General features: G+C 39.1%; 1 protein-coding gene across 2 annotated transcripts in view; it reads right to left on the minus strand.

Annotated features, from left to right (window-relative positions):
• NBAS (NBAS subunit of NRZ tethering complex) overlaps positions 1-12,719 on the minus strand; it is a 341,832-nt gene extending 329,113 nt beyond the window's left edge. For both annotated transcript variants that reach the window (XM_082672572.1, XM_082672571.1), the window contains exons 1-6: positions 12,591-12,719; positions 11,189-11,243; positions 9,582-9,618; positions 6,741-6,818; positions 6,340-6,387; positions 1,783-1,826 (exon numbers count right to left, since the gene is read on the minus strand). In XM_082672572.1, the coding sequence (XP_082528698.1) occupies positions 1,783-1,826; positions 6,340-6,387; positions 6,741-6,818; positions 9,582-9,618; positions 11,189-11,243; positions 12,591-12,704 (376 nt within the window). In that variant the 5' untranslated portion in view covers positions 12,705-12,719. The remainder of the gene's footprint in view (positions 1-1,782; positions 1,827-6,339; positions 6,388-6,740; positions 6,819-9,581; positions 9,619-11,188; positions 11,244-12,590) is intronic.
• Between the last annotated feature and the right edge of the window lie 207 nt (positions 12,720-12,926).

The raw sequence follows: 12,926 nt of genomic DNA on the forward strand, positions 1-12,926 counted from the left end.
AAAATATTTGATTTTTAATCTTCTGAACACATCTGGACAGCTGAGAATGAGAAAAATGAGAAGGAAACTGGCCCTAGGCCACTAATGTTGCATTTCACCAGGAACTTAAGACCAACCAGCCAGGGGGAATCCTCTGTCTTACCACCATTTTGCAGATTTCAAAGCTACCAATGCCTCCCTTCTCCTTGCTCTTTCACTGTTGATTACTTATTCTACCCTAATGCTGCTTTAAGGTAAAATATGTATACTATGTTCTTCCAAGTAAATGAGGAAAAGTCCATGGAAAGCACTAAATGCAGCGCCTGGCACACAGGAAGGACATGACAAGTGGCTGTGTCATCACCACAATGACTATGATTATCATCATGATGATTCCTACAACTACTCCACTGTTAAAGTAACACAAGGTCAGACAAATGGAACTGGAGGTCCTGTAAATAAAACATAAGTAATAGATGCATTTACCTAACAGTACCCACTTAATTGTTTTCCTCCCATATGGTTCTCCTACCTTTTCATACACGGCTCCCACAGATCAAAACACTCCCCCCTCTTCTCCTACCTTCTACTCATTCTTAAGGCTGCTTTCCAAAAGTCACTTTTTCTCAACAATCTCATCTCACACCCCTGGTTAAACTCTCACTCTGCTCTGTATTTTTCCTTCATCAGATTTATCAGTCTGTAAGTATACAGTTGAGGGTCTACATGCCTCGTGAGGTAAGTGGCCATGCCTTTTTGCTCACAATCATACCCCTAGGACCCAGGAAAATGGTTCACATACATAAATGATACTCAGTAAATTTTTGCTGAATCGTATATCAAACAATGATCAAATCCAAGATTATTTTTACTAGTCTATAACTGACCAACTCCTAACATATCTACAAATTATTTTCTGCATTGAATTCAAAATACAAATACTTTATCCCAAAACTGGCTTAGACTTTTGTAAAACAGTTTCAATTTCAAATCTCTCCAAAATTCAGATCTTAAAGCAAAACATTTACAGAATAGAAATCAGTTAAGATGCTTTAAAATTATTTTAATAAATTCATAATAATCCTTGTCAATAAACAGTATCTATTCTGACTTTTAAGAAATACTAACTGCTGGGACTTCCCTGATGACTCAGAGGTTGAGAATCTGCCTGCCGATGCAGGGAACATGGGTTCAATTCCTGGTCCGGGAGGATCCCACACTCCGTGGAGCAACTAAACCCGTGCTCCACAACTACTGAGTCTGCGCTCTGGAGCCCACGAGCCACAACTACTGAAGCCCACATGCCACAACTACTGAGCCCATGTGCTGCAACTACTGAAGCCCACACGCCTAGGACCCATGCTCTGCAACGAGAAGCCACCACAAGAAGCCCGGGCACCACAACAAAGAGTAGCCCCCGTGCACCGCAACTAGAGAAAGCCCGCGTGCAGCAACAAAGACCCAATGCAGCCAAAATAAATAAATAGATAGATAAATAAATAAATGAGGTTTTTTTTTTGTTTTTTTTTTGTGGTACGCAGGCCCCTCGCTGTCGTGACCTCTCCCGTTGCGGAGCACAGGCTCCGGACGCGCAGGCTCAGCGGCCACGGCTCACGGGCTCAGCCACTCCGCGGCATGCGGGATCTTCCCGGACCGGGGCACGAACCCACATCCCCTGCATCGGCAGGCGGACTCTCAACCACTGCATCACCAGGGAAGCCCAACAAATGAGTTTAAAAAAAAAAAAAATTAACTGCTGCAGATTTGAATTTTTCGTTTTTTGACTATTTTGGAAACTCTTACCTTGACATTTCCCAATAATAGATGTAAAATCATCTTTTGCAGACCTGCAAAATATATGTAAAATTAAGACAACAGTTTTGCCATAACAACACTGCTGTGTAGTACTATAAGACATCACAAACACAGACCAGACAACTTCTCTAGACAACACTAACTCATTCCTTCTCTCATATGGATGGTTTTGTGCCTCAAGTAAGAGCCTTTCATTGGTGACAATGTTTTCTTCCAACCTTCTTATTTCACTAGGAACATAGCTACATTAGGAATCTAGTGATACAAGCGTAACTGATTTTAAGCACAGTCTTTTAATACAATAGAGATGCCTGGACCCTATCCACAAAGGCTCTGATGCAGTAAATCCGGGACGGGGCCCAGAGGCACAAATATTTTTTTTAAAGCTCCACAGATTGATCCTGGTTAAGAACCACTGGTCTGAATCATATTGCAGAGTTCAATCACTTAGGGAGAAAAGTCTTGTTTTAACAAGTCAAATAGCTTTAACAAGTGACCATATTTATATTAGTGACCTACTTAATATCTGTGATATTGAAATATATACTAAAGTATTCTAATTATTATATCTTCAAAAATGAAAACTGGTAAACCTTCTAGAAAAGAATTTAGTAATAATTATCCAAAACTTTAATGTCCATAGTATTTGACATAGCAATTTAAGTTCTACAAAATTATCCCTGGGAAATAATTACAGATATACACAGATATCAAGGCAACTAATGCAGCCTAAGTTATGAAAGAGAAAAACACAGCCAGTATGAAGAGATTAATTATTAGATTTTGCTATATATAATCAATGAAATATTATGCTATTACGATACGTGACATGGAAAGATGCTGACAATATCTTAATTTTCAAAAGTTATCAAGAAAAAGGTATCAAATAGAATGTGCAGCATCATCTACATATATATATGTAGTATATATCTACCTATATATATTTTTTACACACACAGAAAAGTGTCAGAGGACATACACCAAAATGCTGACAGTAGACAACTTTGGACAGTAAAATTTGCTGTTCTTCTTTCATAATTACTTAACTGTATTTTCTAATATTTGTAAAATAACTAAGCATTACCTTTAAAACAAACTTTACAGACTCTTCAAGATTTTTAGCCATTTATTAAAATATTATAACAAAATCCAGTTACAAATATGGAAATAAATTTCCTCAAGAAATTGGACTATTAGGCCTCTGTGTGGACTAGAGCAGAAAGGACATGATCTCTGAAGTGAACTTGACCTGATTTCAGCTCTCTCGTGTAACCTGGACAAAATATTCAAAATGATTTCATTTTCCTTTCAATAACACAGGATAAGTAACAGCAACTTCACAGCTTTGCGAAAAGATTAAATGAGACGTTACATATAAATTAGTATGAACTAGACCAAAGTAAATGTTCATTACTTTCATCCTTAATATAATCACAAATAATAGTTTGCTCTTTTTGCTGGAAAAGGGGAGGGAGGGAGGGAGGGAGACATAAATTTGTTTTGTCGAAACTTCACAGAATGTATTCACTTAAGAAAGATGAGCAAACTGGGGGGAAGGAGGTGCCTTCTTTATAAGAGTCCCCTATTTTAATGCTTTTTGTTGTATTCTGTGATGGTTTCTTATTAGTTCCCATATTTATAACATATTACTTCACTATCTAGGAATAAAAGAAACATATATTAACCACTGATAACCACCACCAAGTTACAAATTAAAGTAGCAATTCACAAGTCACCTTTCACCCACGTGAGCGCCACACACAAGCAGGTTAAGTACGCCACATTAGAGCAAGCTGTTAGAGTCACTTGCCACTCACCACAGAACTAAAGCTGGGGAAGAGCAGCCCCAGTCCTATCCTGCAAAAGGCAGAGCTGTCTCCTAAACTAAAGTGTGTTTCAGCTTTTCATGTTTTCCACAAAAACCATTTCACATTTATAACTGCTTCCTAACATTGAATAATAACCCCAGATACTGTAATTATCTTTCATATTCTAATCCATTCAACAAATATTTACTGAATACTGGGTGCCCACTACTATTACTTCTGGAGCCAACTTGGATTGTATGTGCTCTTCACTGTGGTAGAGAAGACACGTACAGAGAAGAGAGAACAAACGTCTTAAATATTATTCAGGCACAGCCACTATTCATAGCATTGACTTCGGGGATCTACCTTGCCCTTTTTCTTTGCTCACCATCCCACATCTTTGCTCAAAGACACTTCCTTTCAGGTTACTGCAAAGTAAGTGTGGGTGTCTATTTTCAACAAAATCAACTGAGTGCCAACTCCGAGCAAGTCAGCAGACTTGCCCCGTAATGCCCTCCCAGCATCTGCTTCCCCGTCCCACTTGCAAACGCATCACTTACTCATTAAACATAAACTAAGCACCTATTACATCCAAGGAAATATACAAGTGCTAGGAAAAAAGGACAGCCCATGCCTCCCAGGAACACACAGTATAATGGAGCTGTAGACTTCAAACCCCATCACTTGAGTTTCAAGCAAATGGCACCCCTGGAGCTGTGCAAAGCAATGGCCCTTAATATACTGGGGGAAATCCACATATAAGCATATGGGCATAGACGGCTAAAAGGCATGATCAAAAGGTAGTAGATTTGTAGATAAGAGCATGAACAATGAAGCTATGATGGCTGATTTCAAATCCTCGGGCAAGTTATTTAACCATATTGTGCCAGATTCCTTATTTCTAAAATAGAGACTAGTTATACCTACCTCATTGGCCTTGTGCAAGGATTGAGTTAACACATGTAACACACAATGCTGGATGTTAAAAAAAAACAACGAACACAGTGGTGCCCAACACTGTTAGCATTACCTTATCATTAAGTATAATAAATGTGTTAATTATTATAGGAACATAAAGGATCAGCACCTAACCAATGAGGGGAAGGGGGATCCACTGGGAATGAGTTCCTGGAAGGCTTCCTGAGAGAGCTGACTCTTCACCATACCAGAGTCTTTGAATATAATAAGTTACAAAGCTTTTTTGCAAATTACAGACCAGATGAGTAAGACCTTGATGAGCATCACTTCTGTTGCCCAGAAATCTTCCCTCACCACTTAATCTCAAATTCATGACTGAATTCCTAAAGAGCTGGATATATGTATAAGTTTTATAAATATAATTTTACACACTAGCAATCCAGTAGCAAATGTTCTTACAAAAGCAAACAATTATTTTTTCTTTTCATCACAGTTTTTATTAACAAGTTCCAGAAACCTTTTGTCAAACTCTCCTTCACAAGCCTAAATATCAATCCCATCCCCACATGCATATTCCAACCTTAACACCTAAAATCATTCCATTAATGTTCTCATTTCATGGAAAGAAGATGGAAATTTTGATTACTATCTGCCGTTCATAAAGAAGTCACAGATGAGCACGTTTCTCCAAAAAAGAAAAAAATTTGACATCATTGCAGCAAATGGAGTAGGAAATGCTAGCCCATTTCTATGAACAACATCAGTTCAAACACTGTGCCACCTGATGCTCACTGTTGCTCTTAGAGAAAAGGGTCCTGCCTATTAAAGCCATGCCAGATGAAGAAATGAAGTTCTGAAAGGCTGTCATTATTGCCAATCATTTCTATCCTGATAGTTTTAAGAAGGATTACGGAGCCTCCCAATCTGAAGTTGGTGCCCCAATGGGGGCAAACCCTCTTGTCTACTCTCCCAAAAGTTGAGGGGTCCAGTTCCATTTGGATAAATGGAAAAAGAAATTTCACAAGCAGAAAGCTAAAACCAGTGTGCTAACAACTGAATGCTCATTAATACTAGTTTTACTCAATAATAAAGTAGTAGAAAAAACTTTTGACTGGTATCTAGGCAACCTGAAATTTCTGCCTCAGTGCTTATCTTCTGAGACTCAAGAGTTAGGGCTTCCCTAAGGAAAGGAGCAGCCCCCACCTTCAGAGATGGGACACATTTGGCTTCCTGCTGCTAATTTCCCAGAAATCAACTCGTTTTCCTAAATTAGTTGCTATTGTTGCTATTCCTTTCACAACTGATATACTACTTAAAAATGAAGTACATGGAAAGCCCAACTTAGAGACTTCTTCTAGATGTAATGCCACTGATGTCTCAAGAGGACAGAGAGTATCACTGGTCTCCAGTAACGTGAAGCCTTAGTGTTTTGCAAACCCATATTCCATCTACAGCTTTCTGCCAACAAGTAAAGCAACCTCTATTTTTTGTATACCTTCCTGAGCATCTGCTTAGCTGTCTTAGCAGTAACTGGTCAAGCAAGAGTGATTTTCAGAGCTCTGGAAGATACGCCTTTGTCTACTGAGAAAGTAAAATTTCTCAGGAGACAGCAGAGTGACCTGGGGAAGCAGAAGGCATACTCTGAGAAAGCATCCTTCATCCTTCAATTGGCACAAGTTGGTGCTTGACACCTTACAAAATTACATGAGTTACTAATAAAATTCCTTTAAATATACCCCCTTTAAAAATCTTAGTTCTCATAAATTAGGTAAAACTTTTCTCAAGGGAAATTTTGAATATGAATAATAGTAACAGTTACCTGATCTCCACACACTGATCTTGAACAGCAGCCAAAAGCTTCCCATTGCTTTCATGGGAGAGAAAGAGAAACAAATTCCTATGTGAGTGTTTGCAGCCGTCTTCACCACAGATGCAATCATTTTAAGAAATTAAAATCATTTTCAAATTTGTTCATATCTTTAATTATCCAACTTTTTGACTTTATAATTAGATGAGTATATAGATACAAAAAGCATACAAAATAACTCAATACAGTTGAATTAACACATTTAAACAATACTAATCATATGTGGCACAGGGAATTTATATACAATAAAAATCGAGACTGCAAGCCATAAGGACACCAAAATTAATATCCATAATGGAATTTAAATGGTTGCCCAGGCAGAGGAACATTATGTGAATTTTATGCATTCTTACCTTGCAAGTACCGAATGCCAGTTCACCTGTTTATTAACCAAACGAACTAGTCCATCAGGGAGCAGAAAAGGTGCAGGGCTGAAACCACAACACATCAGCTAACTTAACATCTAATCACGGAGACCACGTATAAGTAGGTAAACATTATAAATAACATATAGATCTATGGCAAGCGATAAGGATTCTTTTCCATTAGAATATAAAAACTGAATACTGGCAAACCCAAAACCAAAACTTACTAACTGGACATCTGAAACTTGACCACATACATTTCTCTATTTCCAAAAAAACCTGGTGATGTGTTCAATGAAATAAATTTTTTATTTTTTCTAAGGAGAAGATACTGAGGGTGCCAGTAACATAGCAGAATGAGCTTATAAGAAACCCCTCCTTGGGAGGGAGGGAGATGCAAGAGATATGGGAATATATGTATATGTATAACTGATTCACTTTGTTATAAAGCAGAAACTAACACACTATTGTAAAGCAACTATACTCCAATAAAGATGTTAAAAAAAAATTCTAAGAAATGTTTGACATCTTTGCAAAAAAGAAAAAAAAAAAAGAAACCCCTCCTGCAATGCACACCTAGAAATTCTGGCTCAACTCTAACGAAAACATATTCTAATGTACAGCTAAACTCACAAGAAAGAAATCTCCAAGAACTACAAATGCAAAGAGAACTGAAAGTCAGGATTGGGTACAGGACAAAGAGAGAAACAGAACTCAAAATGAGAGTTAACACCTGGGAGAGGAAATGAGCTGTGGGCCACAGGAAGGACAGCAGCTGGAGGTGAGACTCCTGCAGAGGCCAGGACTCTCAAATGGCAGTGCTATCAGAGAAGGGAGAACTAGACAAACGTCACCACAGGCCCAGGGAGACCTTCCAGAATCTCATCTCCGCCTGGAATTCTGGTCTGTGGGGGGATGGGAATGAAACCTATGAAAAAATCAAAACCCCAAGCTTTTACTGAATGCAAGATTGGACTGTGATTTCACTTTACTCATGTGACACAAGATGCCCAGGCATAAGCTCACGATACCATCATTCACAAAATATATAAGGAAATGATCCACCATACGTGAATCAGGAGATAAATTAGAGGAGTAACACATGAAGAAATCAAGAAAATAGGTGGAAAAGAAGCAGAAAGAAAATCATTTGACTGGGGGGGGGGGGGTGGGGACAGGAAAATGAAAAAAAATAATAAAAACACAAAATAGGATAAAAAATATTAGTAATTTACATTCAGTATATTCATGTTCATTTTTAAAACATAAAATATTTAATGCCATCAAATAGTTACAGAAATAATAAAGATGAAACATGCAGGTGAATGATACAATCAACATGAGAATGATAACTCCCTCTGGAGGGGAAGGGTGGGGAAAGGTTGGGCAGAGTGTGGGGAGAGGACCTGAGCTGTAACATCTTGCATACAAAGAACAACAGGGCTATCATCTGAAGCAAACACGGCAGAACAGCAACAACTGCTTTAGTTCAGATGTGGACAGAAATCGTAACAGGTTTATTATATTATTGTCTATAATTCTCAGTCTGTTTATAGTATTTCATGATTGAAAGAAAAAAAACTTGAAAAGAAAAAGCCTCTTGAAAGAAATATTGGCCCAGAAACCTTTTAGGTACAATTACCATAAACTCAAGAGCAAAAAACTCAACTACAGAAAAAAAAAAACAAAAAAACTCAACTACAAGCTTTTTGAAAGAAACATACCACAGGGAAGACGAGATAATCACCTCATGGTGTGCTCACTGATGGTCTGTACACTGATCAACGTGGCCAATGCAAGGAAAGGGACTTCTTGGGAGAAACATACCTCCTGATGCCTGATCTTAAGGCGTTTACACATTGGGCAAGGCTTGTATCAGAGGGAGCACTTGGAAGTCCTCCTTCTTAACAAATAACAAAAGGACTTACTGTCAAGGAGTGACCCAAACAGACGTATCTTCTGCCATCCCTTTCCACGGGTGCTCAGCACTAGCAAGTGTAGCCCGGTGACACCAGGAAAAACAGCCTAGCTCTTACACTCCCCTCCCCACCTCTACCCTCTCCCTCACTCAGTTCTCTATCACACCCCACACCCCCAAAAATAAGATAAAATTCAATAAGGAATTTAATTTATGCACACACACACACACACACACACAAACACACAGTAAAAGCAGAAGAGCACTGGAGCTAACCTCAGAGAAGAGCCAAAGGTCCCTTTTATAGAACTAGAACTCTATTATCTCTGGAGCTTTTAAGATTAGATGTCCTTGAGTAAAAGGCAATCTGTGGTAAATAATTCTATAAAACAATTCCTACACATGCATCTTGGTCAGAATAATCATTTGACTGTTCCTTTTAAAGGTGAATATTAGCGCCAGGCCTAAAAACACACTTAACAATCAAAAGACTTAAGAAGTTCCCAAGAACTGAAACCTAAAGAACCTTTTCTGATGCATATCAACTGAATGAATATCAACCACAAGAGTCGATATAACAATAAGAACAAAAAGGTTTTTAAAAAGATACACAAGCACAGATCCATCATGCGGGCATTCAAGATAAGGCTGAGAACACTGACAGAAAGTAGAAATTGCTATGAGATATTCCTAATAATGACTAAGGGATCAAAAAGTACCCTACTTTTACTGAGAGATCTTGTCAGGGTAGGCCAAATGTTTGAAAGGTCTATCTTATAAATTGGGTTCACCTGAATGTCAGTATCCATATCACAATCTGGGATTCAATTCTGAAAACTTAAATCATAAATACAAATAATATTGTTTGTATTTGCTGCTCATACTGTTTCTCTGAAGAATTCATGACTCACCTGTACCAGATATATTGGCTTAAAAATAATAAACGATCTGTAACAAAAAGAAACAGCAAAGCCAAATATGAATGAGCTATTCTTTAGGAATCATTTTCAATTTTAGATTTATTGATAATAAACCTGAAATATACTGTAGACTGAGTCATCACAAAACAAAACAAAACATACAGAATACAACTCTTGACAAGAATAAATATAGTCTAATATACACTATAACTTTTACATCACATATTGCTTTATATTAAGTCCAAAGTTTGTGTTATTCAAAGAACCTTGAAGTACTTCCTAACAGTACAACAAGTAAAAGTGGTCTGAGATGCTAAATTTCTCCTAACAGGCTTTAATAAAACCATGGAGTAGAAGTCATAGTAATCACCCATTAAAACCTAAGTATTTGTATAAAGGTTAAGATACCATTTTTCACTTTATAGCGAAGATTTAAAAAATAATAATATTGCCTAAAATGGGGAAGTCCATGGGAAACAAAATCTCTAACACACTATGGACAAGCAATGTTTTATATGATTCCATTTAAAATGTAATCATGTGTGAACCTGTGTACATGGTTATGTATGTATCAATAGCAAAAGGTCTGAAGGATAAGAGATTATCTCCAGGTGGTAAAATGACGAATTATTTACTCTAATTTGTGGTTGTCTATATTCTCTAAACTTTGTACATTTTATTACTTGTGTACATTTCCTAAATTTTCAAAATTTCACATTTGTGATAATGAAAATTGAACATGCCAGTACTTCTTGTAACAGAAGATAAAAGTATTTTATCTTTATCAGAAGATAAAATTAGACTTAATGTCAAGTACTCAACTCCTTTGAAACTGAACCTTCTCTTTGAAAGTAGCTGAAATTCCCCAGTATAATAAGGATGGGCTTTGGATTCAGAAAGAAATGTAGTCAATCCAAATGCATGACCTTGGGCAAGTTTCCTCATCCAAAAACATAAATTCCTAACACACCTACCTTGTTGGTCTGGTAAAGGATTGCATCAATAAATATACATAAAGCCCTCGTAACACCAGCTTAATCGGCTAGCGCTCAATACTTTCTCAGATCTCGTGAGCTCATACATAAAGTCTGTCGGGAGTTAAACGAATGTCCTGGTTAATCAAATTTGTAATTTGAGTGACTCTAAACAGATGTATCTGAAACATCATGTAAAACACTTAAAACGGTCTGTCACTCTCTTTTCACTGTCGATGTCCGTAGATTCTCTGAGTGGGTTTGATTTTTTTCATTTCTTCCAGAACACATCCATAATGGTTAAACTCAGGCCATACTTTAAGTCACATTAAAAATGTATGTGTGTAAACATATGCATACATATGTGTATATACACATATATGTAAATTTATAGACATATCATATATATCATATATGTATATATGCATTTTTTATAAAATAAAGCTTACATAACATTTATGCTATTCATTTTTAATCAGGCTCTACATTAAAACTCAGAAGAACACATTTTAAATCCCTAAACTTCCTAAAACAGCAGTTATGAATAGAAAAAAATAAGAATGAGAAAAAAATTATCGGCTAACTGTATCATTATATGTAGAAAAATAAATATGCTATACTTACCCCTAATTGCTTTTGTGATGATAAAGGATGCACCATGTTTCCGGTTGCCTCTAGGCTGCAAATGGAAAAACAAAAACAAACACATTTGAGAATTTTCTAGTAATACTTATACAATAAGTTATATTTCTTTCCTAATACTCAGAGTACTGGGTACAAGTTACCAGTGTCTAAAAACTACTTATAGGGACTTCCCTGGTGGTCCAGTGGGTAAGACTCCGCGCTCCCAATGCAGGGGACCCAGGTTCGATCCCTGGTCGACCGCATGCATGCCGCACCTAACAGTCTGCCACAACTAATACCTGGCACAGCCTAAATAAATAAATTAAAAAAAAATACTACTTACAGATAGAAACAAAGCAAAGAGAAGCAGGAGAATGAGTACTTTCTCCAGTAAAGAAACTCAGAAAAGACGTTGTAAATAAGAATTCATATGGGCTGGGCTCCATGATCTTTAGAGAAAGTCCTTTCCGATCTTCCTGCGTGTTCTGAGCCAAAAGCAGTGACTGGCACACGTTAGGGACTCATAAAATAGCTGTTGAATAAATGTGGATTCCTGGTTCTTACTCTTCATTCTGTGTCTGGGAGGTCCTCTCTACGAAACTAATAACTCCAAGGTCCAGATTACCAACCCCTACGACCCCTTTTTAACAGAGAACCCAAAGCCGGGTCCGTAGCTCATAAGTCTTCACTGCCCAAGGAAGGCATTTTGCTCACACCGCTATTACAGCGCATATTACGGTAGGCGATGAAAAACGTTTACTCCAACTGTCTTCCCTCTAGACTGCAAATACCACGAAAGCTATTCACCTCTGTAAGCCCAGCGCCTGGCACAGTGTCTGGAACACGGACGCACACACACATACACTCATTAAATGCTTATATACTGAAATACACAAGAACCGGCGCAATTCAGGCCCAAGTAGGAGCAAAGGTTTGATGCCGCGCTCCACGACAGCCCAGCAGATGCTGAGATGGACTGTAGTGTCCTGGAAAATCCTCCCACTTCAGATGAGGATCAGCCTTGCCCAGCCCTAGCCGGCCCGCGGGAAGGGACCACCAAGAGTCTGATATGAGAAGGACCCTCGAATCCAACGCTGTGCCTCCCCTCCAAGTAGGAGCAGTGAAACAAAACCAGCGTGGGGAGGTACATGCCTCAGGGACCGAGGTTCCGCCCCCCCCCCGACATCCTAATTTGGAGCCCAGGAGGAATCCCAGGAAATCCCACTTGGGGGACCCAGACCCTCGCTAGCCCACGGTACCGTTGCCAGGGCGACCACATAAGCGGCGGAGTCCTGCTCCCCCGCCCACCCAGCTCCACTCTCCTACGTGGTTACTGCAACGTGGCTCTGCCAGGGCAGCGCCCGCACCAAGCTGGCCTCAGCCCTGGAGGGGCCTGGTTCACCTGTACTTCTGTCTCCGGGGGCCACTCGGTATTGACCAACAGGTCATAGAGAATCGTCTCCTCCTCGCCCTCCGCAGTGCCTGGATTCGCCACCGCTGACTCGGAGGCCGCCATGTTTGACCGGACCAGAGCAGCTGAGGGCGGGCCCAGAGCAGCTGAGGGCGGGCCCCTACGGCATCCCGCAAAGGACAAGCTTCCCTGGCCGCTCCGCTTTTGGTTCACGGGGAAGGGGGTGGAGTTAACAGGGCGTGGAAAGGAAATGCTGGGTTAACCCTTGTGTGAATAGGTGGGACAATGCCTATTCATTGTCTGGGCTACTACTTAGGTCCTGGTCCC

This window comes from Grampus griseus (assembly GCF_964374135.1).
Source record: "Grampus griseus genome assembly, chromosome: 15".
NCBI classification, from domain to species: domain Eukaryota; kingdom Metazoa; phylum Chordata; class Mammalia; order Artiodactyla; family Delphinidae; genus Grampus; species Grampus griseus.